Source organism: Heliangelus exortis, chromosome Z, assembly GCF_036169615.1.
Source record: "Heliangelus exortis chromosome Z, bHelExo1.hap1, whole genome shotgun sequence".
Lineage (NCBI taxonomy): Eukaryota > Metazoa > Chordata > Aves > Apodiformes > Trochilidae > Heliangelus > Heliangelus exortis.
In genome coordinates, this window is record NC_092454.1 from 20,510,577 (window position 1) to 20,523,081 (window position 12,505).

The 12,505-nt window shown below is 36.7% G+C and overlaps 1 protein-coding gene and 1 long non-coding RNA gene across 2 annotated transcripts in view; both read left to right on the forward strand.

The window, feature by feature from the left end:
• NDUFAF2 (NADH:ubiquinone oxidoreductase complex assembly factor 2) overlaps nucleotides 1-12,505 on the forward strand; it is a 42,439-nt gene that overhangs the window by 4,072 nt on the left and 25,862 nt on the right. Inside the window, exon 2 of the mRNA XM_071730634.1 lies at nucleotides 11,485-11,574. Within this exon, the coding sequence (XP_071586735.1) occupies nucleotides 11,485-11,574 (90 nt within the window). The remainder of the gene's footprint in view (nucleotides 1-11,484; nucleotides 11,575-12,505) is intronic.
• On the forward strand, nucleotides 3,069-8,062 carry LOC139789656 (uncharacterized). The gene is made up of 3 exons (XR_011723216.1): nucleotides 3,069-3,229; nucleotides 3,322-3,398; nucleotides 3,646-8,062. It is a non-coding gene; the product is annotated as an uncharacterized lncRNA (long non-coding RNA).

A 12,505-nucleotide genomic window follows, 5' to 3' on the forward strand; every position in this document is an offset into this window, starting at 1 on the left:
CTCCCTCCATTTTCACGTTACAGACTGTTACCTTCATACCTTGCAAAACAAATTTCCTCAAGAGTGTTTATTGTTATTGTAAGATACAGTTTTCTCTCATCCTAGCCAGTGTCTTGCATCAGTCCATTGGAACTACAGGTTATATGGATGTAGGAGATGCTATATCCACTCAATTTCCCTCTCCACTGGGGACTGATTTGCACTGTGATTTGTGCTTTTACTCTTGTGGATGATGATTCTTGTGGTGTCAAAAGAGTGAAGGTACTAGGTTTGGTATTTTCCAGAATAGGGAAGTATACCAGTCCTTCCTGACATTTGAATTATCTTGTGGCTAAGGGTAAGTAAATTTGTTCTGTCACCACCATTCCCCTTCCTAGGGAGTTACACCCAACGTTACACACAGTTACACCTGATGCTTTGGGTGCTGGTAAGAAATTTGCTCTTTTAACACATTGTTAGAGCTTCCCGTACTGGTCATGCTTGTGTGCAACAGGGTCACAGTAGCACCTGGTGGCTTTTAAAACATGTGCAGAAGTTTAAAGATATGGAGTGGAGAATGAAAATTATTTTAGTCTACAGAAAATAAATTATGCTTGTTGTAGAAGTTTTCTATATTTTAATTTTTTTAAGAATTTAGGAATTTAAAAACATGGAGGATAGCCATATTGAAGCAATGCTCTGTTTTTAAGTGTTAGTTTGTTGTACATTAGGAAAATCTTCAGCATATATAGTTTGTATCTTTCCTTGTGTCCTACCAATATAGAGACCAGTGCAGCATAGGAGCAGTACTGGAAAGAAAACCAATTACAGAGGAAATATTGTGAAGATATTCATGTGTTGTTCTGCTGTAAAGTCTCTGCAGTGTGCCTGCACCATGCTTTATTGACATGCTTTACTGATTTAGAGATGAGCTCTAGCACAGTGCCAGGCATAATGTGCCTCATCTTCATACTGTATTTGTGCAAATAAGGTCTTGCAGCAGGAGTGCAGAACAGGAAGATGCTGCTTTCTCTATTGTGTCCTAGCCATGGTAGGTCTGTCAGGACCCAGGCCTGGGGCTGGGCTTTGTTTCAGACCACCAGAGAGATCTCACCTTCAGCTAGAAGGGAGAATGAATTGTGTAGGTTGTATCTGTGGTGTCTTGTGCTTCAAATAAAAGCTTTCTTTTTCCTGCTCCTGAAGCCTGTGGTGCAGAGAATTATTCTCTGGTTCCTTTCAGTTGTGAATTGCTCTCTCCTACCAGGTCCAGGGAAGTCTTGGACCTTGCAACCTTGTCTGCATTACTAAGGAGCAATAGAAGCAGATCAACAGATCTGAGTTGATGCAGAGTTTTCTCACACCTCCATCACATGTTATTCAGAATGTTTACTTTAGGTTAAATTTAATGTCTTTCCCATGACGGAATATCTACAATACATGTGCTTTGAATTTAAAAAAAGAATTAAAAGTCTCAGGTAAATGCTGCAGGTGTGGCCTTCATCTTGGCACCAAATATCCCATTAATTTTTGAAATGTGAGATTTTCTTTTAAAAAGTGAGTTGTGTACACAAACTACTTTGACGTCCAAATCAGCACGTGGTAAACAGAGGGAGCACTCCGAGACTACATTTACTCTTTGAGTCACATCACTACTGTAGACAGTCTCATAACCGTTGTACAATATGGGATGTCCTGGTCAAACTCAATACATAGCAACTGTAGTGCAAGCCCACCATTACCTATTTGTAGTCAGAGGAAAGTTGTCTTGCATTCCTGTTCTTATCTTTGAACAACTAGGTTGTAAGAAGAGCTAGCAACTTGAATTTCATTATGATGTAGGGGATCATTGTGGAGATGTAAACAGCTGTATTATTTGTCAGTGACATGCAAAGGTTCTGATTTTAGCACTTATTTTGCCTTGTTTGAAACAGGTCTTACGAGTAATGGCAAAGAGATGCAAGTTTGTAAGGATATCATTCAGCAGGTTCTGCTGGGTGAGTAGAGAAGGGATTAGCAGTTTAGAGAGGTAAGGAAGGAAAATGTAGAAATGAGCTGTTTGAATCTGATTAATTGTTTTGAAAGAGAGAAAGTGAACATTGCAAGTCCCTAGTCTGTTGGAATAAGAATTTAGAAGATTCAGTTAAGGAACTAATTGCTAGAATTAGAGAGCTGAGAAGAATTTATCTTTTGAGACAGAGGGGAAAGACCTTGAAAAAACTTGTGCCCACAAGAACACAAAAGAATTCAGAATTAGGTAGCTACTTTTCTGAAAACATGGACCTTCAGTGGTGCTTGGACAGAAGGTACATTGTAATGTTTTCAGAGGCTACTCTTTTTCAACTGGAAAGAAAGTATCATCTGCAAAGTCAAGTCAAACCTTCTACACTATGGTGAGATTGGCTCATTTGGAAGAAAATATGATGCTCTACTTAATGACATTCTGCCAGAGGTATTTTTCACAAGATTACCTTTACGTGATGACTGTGATTAAATAGTGTAAGTGTACCATGCTGGGCAGAAGAGGTCTGGCATAACTCATGAACTTTTGAGATGACTCTTCAGTTGCCAGTCCTGAAACTTGATGTCATAGAAGATAGTAATAAATAGTTGGGTAATGGTGACCGATGACTCATTTCAGTATGTCTGACAAGTATTTCACTAAACAGACTACAAACCCTAACCCTAACCCATATGTGGCCTGAGACTATGATGATACAAGCTTTAGAAAGGAAACTAGCAAGTTAAACATGTTTCTTGGAATTCTTGTAAAAAAACATCCCAAACATGGCATTACAAGTTTCAGTTGTAAATTTTTGTTGCTAACAATTTTGTGTAAGCATTGGGTTATGCGAGAACCCTTTGTTCATGTGAAATGCCCATTCAGGTTCACACAAAGGCCTGTATCTTGTGAACTTTCTTCACAAACCAGAAACATGAAAATAAGAAAGCATCTGTATAAGGAAAAGACACTCACTGCTCAATTGCATGAAATGTGTGTCCTCAATCTTACTGAATCCAGATTTAAGTAGAAATAGATAAATTTTTTAATGAAAGAAACAATTACAATCTTAAGAGATTTACAATGTTAAGAGAATTAAATCCTCTGTGTTTTTGTAGCTGTTTCTTTTCTGTGGATTTTGTGTCCCTGTGCATCAGAAGCACAGTAAGATTTTGTGTTTTTTTCAAAATTTGCTGTAGAATACAATTTTATGTGGAAGACTACACTGAAGGACTCCTGCAATGCTGTATAGTGAGTAGAACAGAATGGAAGGAACAACAGCTTACCTCCACTCCGTATCTTCTGAGGTTCTTTTGACTGAATGCTGCCTTTCTCACTATGAGGGATGAAGGCTGAGGAAGAGAAAGAAACTGATTCTGATTGTATGAAGTGTTTATAAGCTGCTTATGAAATGTTGCAGGTAATTCTACAGGATATTGGTGAACATAAAAAAAATTGGTGAACATAAAAAAAATGTTTAGCAAGCTAGCTTTTCAAGTGATGGTCACAAGCTAATCAACTCATTTTAACTGTATGTGGCTAATTTTAAGATACTAAGGAAACAGAGAATTGGATATTTTCTTAATGAATATGAAACCAAACTTTAAAATATTTAATTTTTTTGGATATGGAAATAAGCATATTGAAAAAGTGTTGTTTTCATATAGGGAGTTTTTATACAGGTGGGTCCTCTCACATCCAGTAACAGCTGCCTGCTAGAGGTCTGTCCAGATGGTGGCAACGTCGTTTCAGGAGCAGTGCCTGCTAGCTGTTTGTAGGATGTTCCTTTGGGTTAGACTAAATAACAGAGACACCTAGCTCTGAAATAGTTGTGTGCATGTGTGCTGTACAGAAATAAAACCTGCATTGCAGACTGCCAGCTCCTAGGGCAGTAATTCTGGAATGACAGAATAGCTTTTCAGTCTGGGTGATACATTACACAGCAAGACAATTACACTGTGAAGCAATCACTACAGTATAGGAGCATCAACATTTGGAACACAGTGTTTGGGTATGATGATGTTTTTCTGTCAGCTGCCAGAAGTGAATTGACAACAGGGACAGTATGTTAATCTCACTGAGTTGAAAACCAGGAATAGCAATAAGTACTCACATGGATAGGCAGTAGATTGCATGTTATCTGTTGCTTTGGCCAGGTTTAATCTTCAGTTTGTGCACTGATATTAAACTGAGATGCTAATCGTGTTGGATTTTCCCTGCCAGTATTAAGTTTTATGTGCTGTACATTTGCTGCTTTGAATTGGGTTTGGTTTGAGAATCTGTTTTCATTCTTTCAGTAGAGCGGGTGGGGTGGGGTGTAATGATTTTGGGTATTTACTGAGTCTTGTTGGATAAATTGGATAGTTAAAATATATGGGTTTTACTTCCTTATGTTAGTAGCTTTCTTTTTATTGTATATAGAGAAACAAACAGTAAAGCTGGCAGTTGTTCAGGTCAGCAGGATTAACAAAATCAAGTAAGGTCTATCCAGCTATTAAAAACATGTATCTTACTTGATTTTGTTCATCCTGCTGACCTGAACAGTTGCTAGTTGCACAGTGCAGAGTAACAGCCCTTTCAGTGGTTGTTACAAACATGTTCCATTAGGCATGTGTTTTCTAGGAGTTAAAATTACTTTAGCGTACCTGTATTGTCGTAATGAAGTTGCTTGCTCTTCCGACCTGTATATTAAAAAGTGGTGTGACCCGCTGCTGCATTATTCCACTGTAAGTTAGCACAGGTGAGCCTGTTGAGGGTTCGCAGTGGCAGGAGTGGGACAGCTGTCTCAGAAACAGAGCTTATGAAACAGTCAGCATCGTACTCCATGCTTTATCCTTGGAACATGAGCACTAGAGCTACAAGTTTTGCAAAGATGGCCAGTGTATCAGGATTATCGATATATCATCATGACTACTTTGTGGCTAAATGCTATGGTTTGTAGTTTCATTATATTGAAATACAAGGTGAATTAATTGTATTTTTTTTGTTCAGAAGGAGGAAAAATAGATCATTAATATATAAAAGAACAAATCACCTACTTTATATAAAGCTTTAGGGTCTTAAATTATACTGGCAAACTAAACAAAGAGCAGATTGAGTATATAGAAGAGACTTGAAGTGTGTCGATAGCTGGTACAGGGAGCATATTTTAATAGCGTAAGTAATTCCAGCTCATTGTTTACATGCATGTGGATTAACAAGATCATAAGTATTTGTGGGAGAGACTTAACACGTGCCAGAACACCAAGCATCTTATCAGCTGTCCAAAGAAGCGACATTTGTACTAGTATCATTAACCCTTCTGTTGCAAAAAGAATGTGATGTTGCATTTTTCTAGTAAGCAGATTCATATATGAAACAGTAGTTCTTTGTAGTGGTGTAGTATCTGCTGGCACAAGGCCTTCCAATAAACAGGAGATGGGAGCTGGTGCTGTTGCAATCTCCTGCCTGACAAAGAGAGCTCAGGGACTAGGATGACAGTGGGCATCTAGCAGAAATCTCTGTCCACTGAAGGAAGTTGCTTGGACAAAGTGCAAATAAAAGGTGTGTTTACTTGAGTTAGCCACCACAGTCTCCAATACAGCAGGCTTAATAAGCTTAAGGTTGGTGTGACTGTATATAAAAGACATGGGCTCTGATCCCTCAAGAAGTTACAGGTTCAGCATTTTCAGACTATTGCTCCTAAAAAGAAAATAACAGAACACAGAATGCCTTTTTTTTTTTCATGTATTTGTGATGCAGGTGTGGATGAATACATGCTGGCTGCTCAGGAGCTCATAATTGAGCATAGCATTCTAAAGAACTTTCCTGTAGGCACCTTTCTGATACTGGAAGGCTGCTCTCGGGATTTCTCTGGAGACTTCTCCAGGCTGAACACCCCAGCTCTCTCAGCCTCTCCTCGCAGTAGAGGTACTTCAGCCCTCTCACCATCTTTCTGTTCCTTCTCTTGACTCAGTCCAACAGCTCCATGTCCTCCCTGTGTAGGGGGCTATAGAACTGTACACAGTACTACAAGTGGGATCTGTTATGAGCAGAGTAGAGGGAGAATCACCTCTCTTGATTTGCTGGTCATGCTTATTTTGATGAAGCCCAGGATCAGTTGTTAGTACATAGTTGGATAGTAAGTATTGTTTGCAGAAACTTCATTGTTTAGCATATACTTGTAAGACAACAGAATCTAGATGGCATGGAGAATCAGATTTGTGAAGATTGAATTAAAATTTTGGACAAAGTGACATTACTCAATACCATAAGGAGACGTTGGTCACATTTACAGGAGTGAGACCTTATCCAGAGACCAACAGTCCATCCTAGAAAAGCTTCTGAACATCATTTATATAGATATCTCTGTCCCTGAGAAACTGAGGGCAGATCCTCTCAAGATGAGAAAATTTCTTGTCAATGGAAAAACCAAAGAAGCAAAGTCTTTTGGGACAGCATCAGATGTGCTGCTATTATGTTAATACCTTTTTTTTTTTTTGACAAAAGATAAGATGTTGGGACATGTCTAGAACTAAAACTGGAACTCTCAATTTAAATTCCATGTTAAAATTTGGCATCTTCTCTGGTGACTTCATGACAATTAAAACCAAGAAGCTTACTTTCCTATGAGACGCCTGGACCCTTAGCTCAGGTCTCATCTGTGTTTAAACTACTCTAAACTGTACAGGGGCTTTTAAGGTACATTAGCTATAGGCTGCACTAAATGTATGCACTGTTTGGGCTAGTGATAGCTGTTAAAGGCTGAAGTCTGGAAGGCTGTCAAATTCAGAGATAAGGTGGGATAGATTATCAAAGCTCTGATTTTGCTGTGACCAGTCTTTCTGGGATAAACTCGCACACAACTGCCTTGGCTACATTCAACTTCTGCTGCAACGTCAGCCTAACTGTAATCTTTGTTGTACCATGCCAGTCCATTGCTAGCAGGGTACAAATAATATTTAATGCACTTTATTGGCAAAATCTGTTAGTGAATTAAACATGGCAAACTGTTTACACCTTCTTGGATGTTAGTTGTAAATGCTGTAGAAAATAAAATAAAGGTGAGAACAGCTATTTTGCTACACAGAATTGGATAGCAGAAAAAAAAGCAACTAATCCTAAATAATGAATAATACTAAGATGGTGTGAGTATGACATGAGCATTGTCAAAGCATGATTTTTGACCCGACTGCCTGGTACAACTTTTTTGGACTTGCTCATTCAACATTTACCAAGTCTAATCTTGCTTAATCCTTCATCACTGTAAAACTGGAAATCACTGATCCTGTTTCTTTTGAGGTTAATGGAAATCAGAACCAGAGAACAAAGCAGCTTGTGGCCTTATTTGCTTTTCTTAAAAGTTGAAGTGAGTTTCTCATATGATTTTATAAAGCGTGAAGAGTTTTAGATAACTTGAAGTGTATGAATTTTATTGGTACATGTTATTAAATTTTTGTATTTTATTTTAGGTTACAGTGTAGATTTATTGTATGACTAAATATAATTATTGACTTGTCATTCAGCAAAAATTAATTAACTTCACAGAAATCTAAATTTTGGAAAAATAAAATCAGGATTATTTGGAGGAAAATGTTGACCTCTCTCTTAAACTGAAGTTTATTATTGCAGAAACACTGGAATTCTGTCCATGAAGTAAAAAGAGGATGGCCACCAATGAATGGGATCCTTCAGCTAAAAATTAGTGCAAGTGACAAATTAATGTTCACCTTTTTCCCCTTCTCCCCAACAAACTTTTTTCCCTTCTCCCCAACAGAGATGAGAACCTCGTATCTTGCTCTGAGGGTGATGGGCCACTCCCACAATCTGTAGAGAAATACTCTACTTGCTGTAGAGTATTTCCTTCTCTACTTTGTGTGAAGAGCTGCTGATAGTTCAGTTGCTCTACTAATTAAGTACTTCATATTTAGGAAAATAAATGCTTAATTGAGATATTACCAGATAAGAGGGGAAAAAAGGGAGTCCATTCTGTGGAGCTTTGTAAGATACTGCTGAAAAAGATTTTAGAACCTTTTGTTTCCAGAAGGTAAAGTTTATATTGTGTTACTGATGATTAAATAATGTAGTTCATAAATGAAATACAATCTATTCAAAATACATAGAGCAGATATGCTTCAAAATGTTTCTTTTGTCATAACTATTCAGCAGTCCTGTGCAACTGAAATTTAGTCCATTTGTCTTAAATTAACAAAAGCTGCATATTCATTCTGTCCATTTAAAAAAAGAATAATTTCTCTAAATAATTAATAAAATATTTTTTCCATGGACTCTTACTGTGCAGACAGTGCAGATCAGCAAGCCAAAAGACTCTAAATTCTCATGAACATCTGAAATTCATTCAACTGGGATGGAAGTGGTGAATTGTTGTTTTCATGTGGTAGCTCCACACTTGCAGGTGTGTGAGAGGGTGATCACAATTCCATATGCTGGCTGCAGAATATGTTGGCATTTTATAGCTGGCAGGGTCTCTTGCACAGGTCAGGTACCAGAAAGTTCCCTGTTGATGGTCCCATTTCTTCTCACACTGATCATGTGTGCCATAATTTGCTCTAGATGCACACATTAGACAAATTTATTTGGAGGTTAATGGAGAAATCTTTTTAAAGGAACAAATTTGTGAACAATGAAAACCTATCCAGGGCTGCTCGAGATCTTTAGTGTTTTTGTGTGTGTATATATATATATATATATGTATATATGTATATATATATATATATATAGTTGTAAGAAATCGATATGCAAAAAATAATAATTTGGTTATGGAGCAACGCAAGCATAGGATTATTTTTTAGCTTAAGTTTGTTCTGGAAGATTCTTTGATGGGTTTTTCTTGATGCAAATATGAATATATCAGAGTTAGTGAGTGCAGTGGAAACCAGTACCATGTTGTTGAAGGAAGAGAGGCTTTTCCTTAGAAGAAACCGGAAAAATTAAAATACTAATTTTTTAACATTTGTGCATGTGTGCAAATACAGCTTAGTTTCTAGGCTTCATATTCTATAGATGGGACTGCAGAGATTTAGAAAAAAATACACAGTCATTTACTATGACTTCACATTTCACCTTTTTCTTAGGCAGCCAGGCTGCCTAACTTCTGTTAAACACTTTTATTTTCAGGCTTTTATAGGAGTTCACTTCAGTCATTACATGTGGATGCCCTTCCTGGGACAAGAAGGCTTAGAAAAAACATGTACAGTAAGAATATACATAAATCTAAAATGTGTACATGCTGTATCACTTGCTGAAAGATCTGTCCATTACTTAGACTTGTTCGCCATTTTGCCTGCTTTTAACTCCTGCAAAGTTGCAAGTTTTCTTCTTCAGTGTTTTGTGTAAATGATGTTATACCTGTGTATTTTATGTAAGTACATAAGTTAAATTTTGAGGTAATCCACTTCTTGTTTTTTGAGTTATTATCAGCTATTATTTGGGATATGTCATGCTTTATATAATCCGAGTGGAAAGTATTAATGATTCTTCTGTGTTTCTGAGATCTAGTGATCACAGGAAAATGAGGTTAATTTTGAAATTAAAACTGTAAATAGTGGTCTTCCATTGCAATTTGTAATTGTTCCGTATGTATAGACTTGCAAGCGACGTTCTTGAGTTCCAGTAGCAAAGACCAGAGTATTTATTTGAAAATGTGGGAATTAATTACTATAAAGCAAAGCAGTCAATACTGTTAGTATGAAAAAACCCTTCTCTAAACTGTAAAATATTTTAGTTACATCTGAAGAGGCCTCAGTTTGATCTTCAATGGATAAGTCTGTGTAAATTACTTGTCAGTGATGGCCTGCCAAAAGAAACCTAGGGCTCAAGGCAAATTAGACAGTCGAATTTAATTAGTGTTGTGTGTGCATCATAACATTTGACTGTGGGATTTGGAGAACAACGTTTTCATGTGTGTCTTATGAAAGCTTGAAGCAGAATAAAAAGTGGTGTATTTTCTTAAAAGTAGATTAGTTGAAAATGTTTTACTTGAGAATGCATAAACATTGATGCATAACATCAATCACAGGTTGTGGTGGCAGGTGTGAAAATACAATTGTTACTTTTACTTATGCCATTTTACTCAAACTGTGCTACCTGTGTAGGACATAAGTTAAGGATGGCTTTTGAAAGGTGCTGTAATAACAGGAAAATCTAGCAACTTTCCAACAATAGAGTGTTAATTCTGAAATCTAATTAGGATAGGACTTTATAAGATAGGTCTTCAGCTTTTCTGGAAATCTTCTGTGTGGGAAGGAAATAAAATAAAAAAAAGAAATAAGAATTAGTCCTGATTAAAAATACCTGATCTTAAGAGATGAAAGTATGTTATACTGATTTCTTTGCCTGATGGCACATCTGAAACAGTAAAAATATTGCATTGTTTAAAAAGAAATATTCCAAAGCTAAAGAAGCTACTTAGAAATGGAATTGCAATTCTTTTTGTTTGGTATTAAATACATAATAATGAACAATAGTATTTATTTTAGCTATTAACCAGAGATAGGTGAATTGTACCTCCTGACTGTGCCATCAGTTTAAAAATAACTTCATTTGAATACTTTTTGAAAGTGTTACTGAAAGAACGAACTCCATTAATCAAATCGTTATGAAACTAACATAGTTAATGCAGGTTTTTTTTTTCTACTTCCTCAAAATGTCAAAATTCTCCATATCAGGCTCCCAGGAAGGTAAGAAGCTGATAGAGAAAGCCTGTGAAATGGCGGGGCTTTTTTCCCTGGGAGGGATGGGGAACTTGCACATCTTTCCAGTATCTCCTAACTTCAAAAGTTAATTAAAATAAGCTTTTTCTGTACAGCAGCATGAAACCTGGCAGTCAGTCTTCTGTGTGTCACATTACCAGATTAAACGTAATTCTTGCTCTTTGTCAGGAGTAGAATCTTTGAGTGAGATGTATATGCAAATTCTCTGCACTAGTTCCCCCTTAAATTTATTGAATGTTCCTTATCAAAGAGCTACCTACTGTTGGATTTTGGTTTTGACATGGAAAATACTTAGTTTGCAAGTATAAGTGAAAAAGCTGACATGTCAGAGCAGTTGCCAGTGACTGGGGATGATATGGCCTGGCTGTTTTGCCAAGCAAACCAGTGAACTATCAGTGCTGGTTTTTGACTTGAGAACATCATCACCTGTCTGATCCCCCAACAGCAATGGTGTGGGAGAAATCCAGGTGAAGGAAAGAACACTGGTCACCACTTCTTCAGAGAAACATTTCCAAAGGGAGGGACACACTAAGATGGATAATTTGGGCTGAAATGTATTTGTCATTAATAATCCAAGTCAGCTGTAGAACATAAATCCTTTTGTTAAAGTTACTGGAACACATTTCAAATTGACAACAGCATAGTAACAGTTTTCTCACTATTTCAGTACTTCATTTTTATCCTATACACACTGTACTTGTGTAGTTTTTTTTCAAAACAATAACATAGCCAGCAGTGTAAATATTGCATAGAGATATATTTAACTTCCTTTTTTTCTTTTTATTATGGCTATAGGGCAGATTATACCAGAAAGAAGATTTGTAGAAGCAATAAATCGTCAAGCATACCAGTATGAAATGGGTGACTTTCCAACAGAATGGGAAGGTAAATCCTGAACTGTTTTGGGTTTATTTTATAAGAATTTTGCCATTGAATGATAGACTCAGTATTCTTGATGGAAAACTTGACTATAAGTTATCTTTTTATCTATGAGTAATGCAGGCTTTTGTTAAACTGCACAGTTATTATGAATTCTTAAAGCTTTATAAATAGGATAAGTTATGTTTAGGAAATCAGCACTTAATAAAAATATAAGTAAATATTATATGATCATGACGTCTGTTAAATGTGACAATACTTGTCCCTAAGGGATATATGATAGGATAACCAAAACCAGCTGTGTTAAACTTCCTAATTATGCCTTGACTGCAGTGTTAATTTGTAGGTCAGTTGAATTACTGGTGGCACAGTGATGGATTTAGGTTTTTTTGCAGGTGGTATGTAGTTTCCTATATTTCCTATAATTGTATTATAGGGAGTTGGAGAACCTGTTAATAATTCTGGGGACAGAGAAAGAAATTCAGAGAGGTTAGAGAATTTTTTAGGATTAGCTGAGCAGCCCTTGGGAAAAAATTAAAAACAGAGAGGGAGAGTGTATTGGTCCTTGAGGCTGTAGGAGCTCAAGCCAAGGGATTAAACATGGCTTAAAATCCAGGACTCCATAGCATAAGTAAGGAACCCCTTAAATAGTAGGTAGAGTCTACCCATTATTCAGCATGCTTTATGGGGAGAATAATAAATAGGCATCTCCCAGAAGCTGTTAGTTTTAAAGCAACCAAATTTAATGTTTACACAGTATGTAGTTAAACTGTGGAATTCCTTGTCATTGAATATTCTGCTTGTTGGAAATTTGCATGAGTTCAAAGAGTGATTAAAAGAATGTTTGGAAGAAAAATCCATGCACAGGCATTATTGTGGTGTAATTTGTCAGTGAGCTCCAGATTAATGGAGACTACGGTGTGTTTTGAGGTAATAT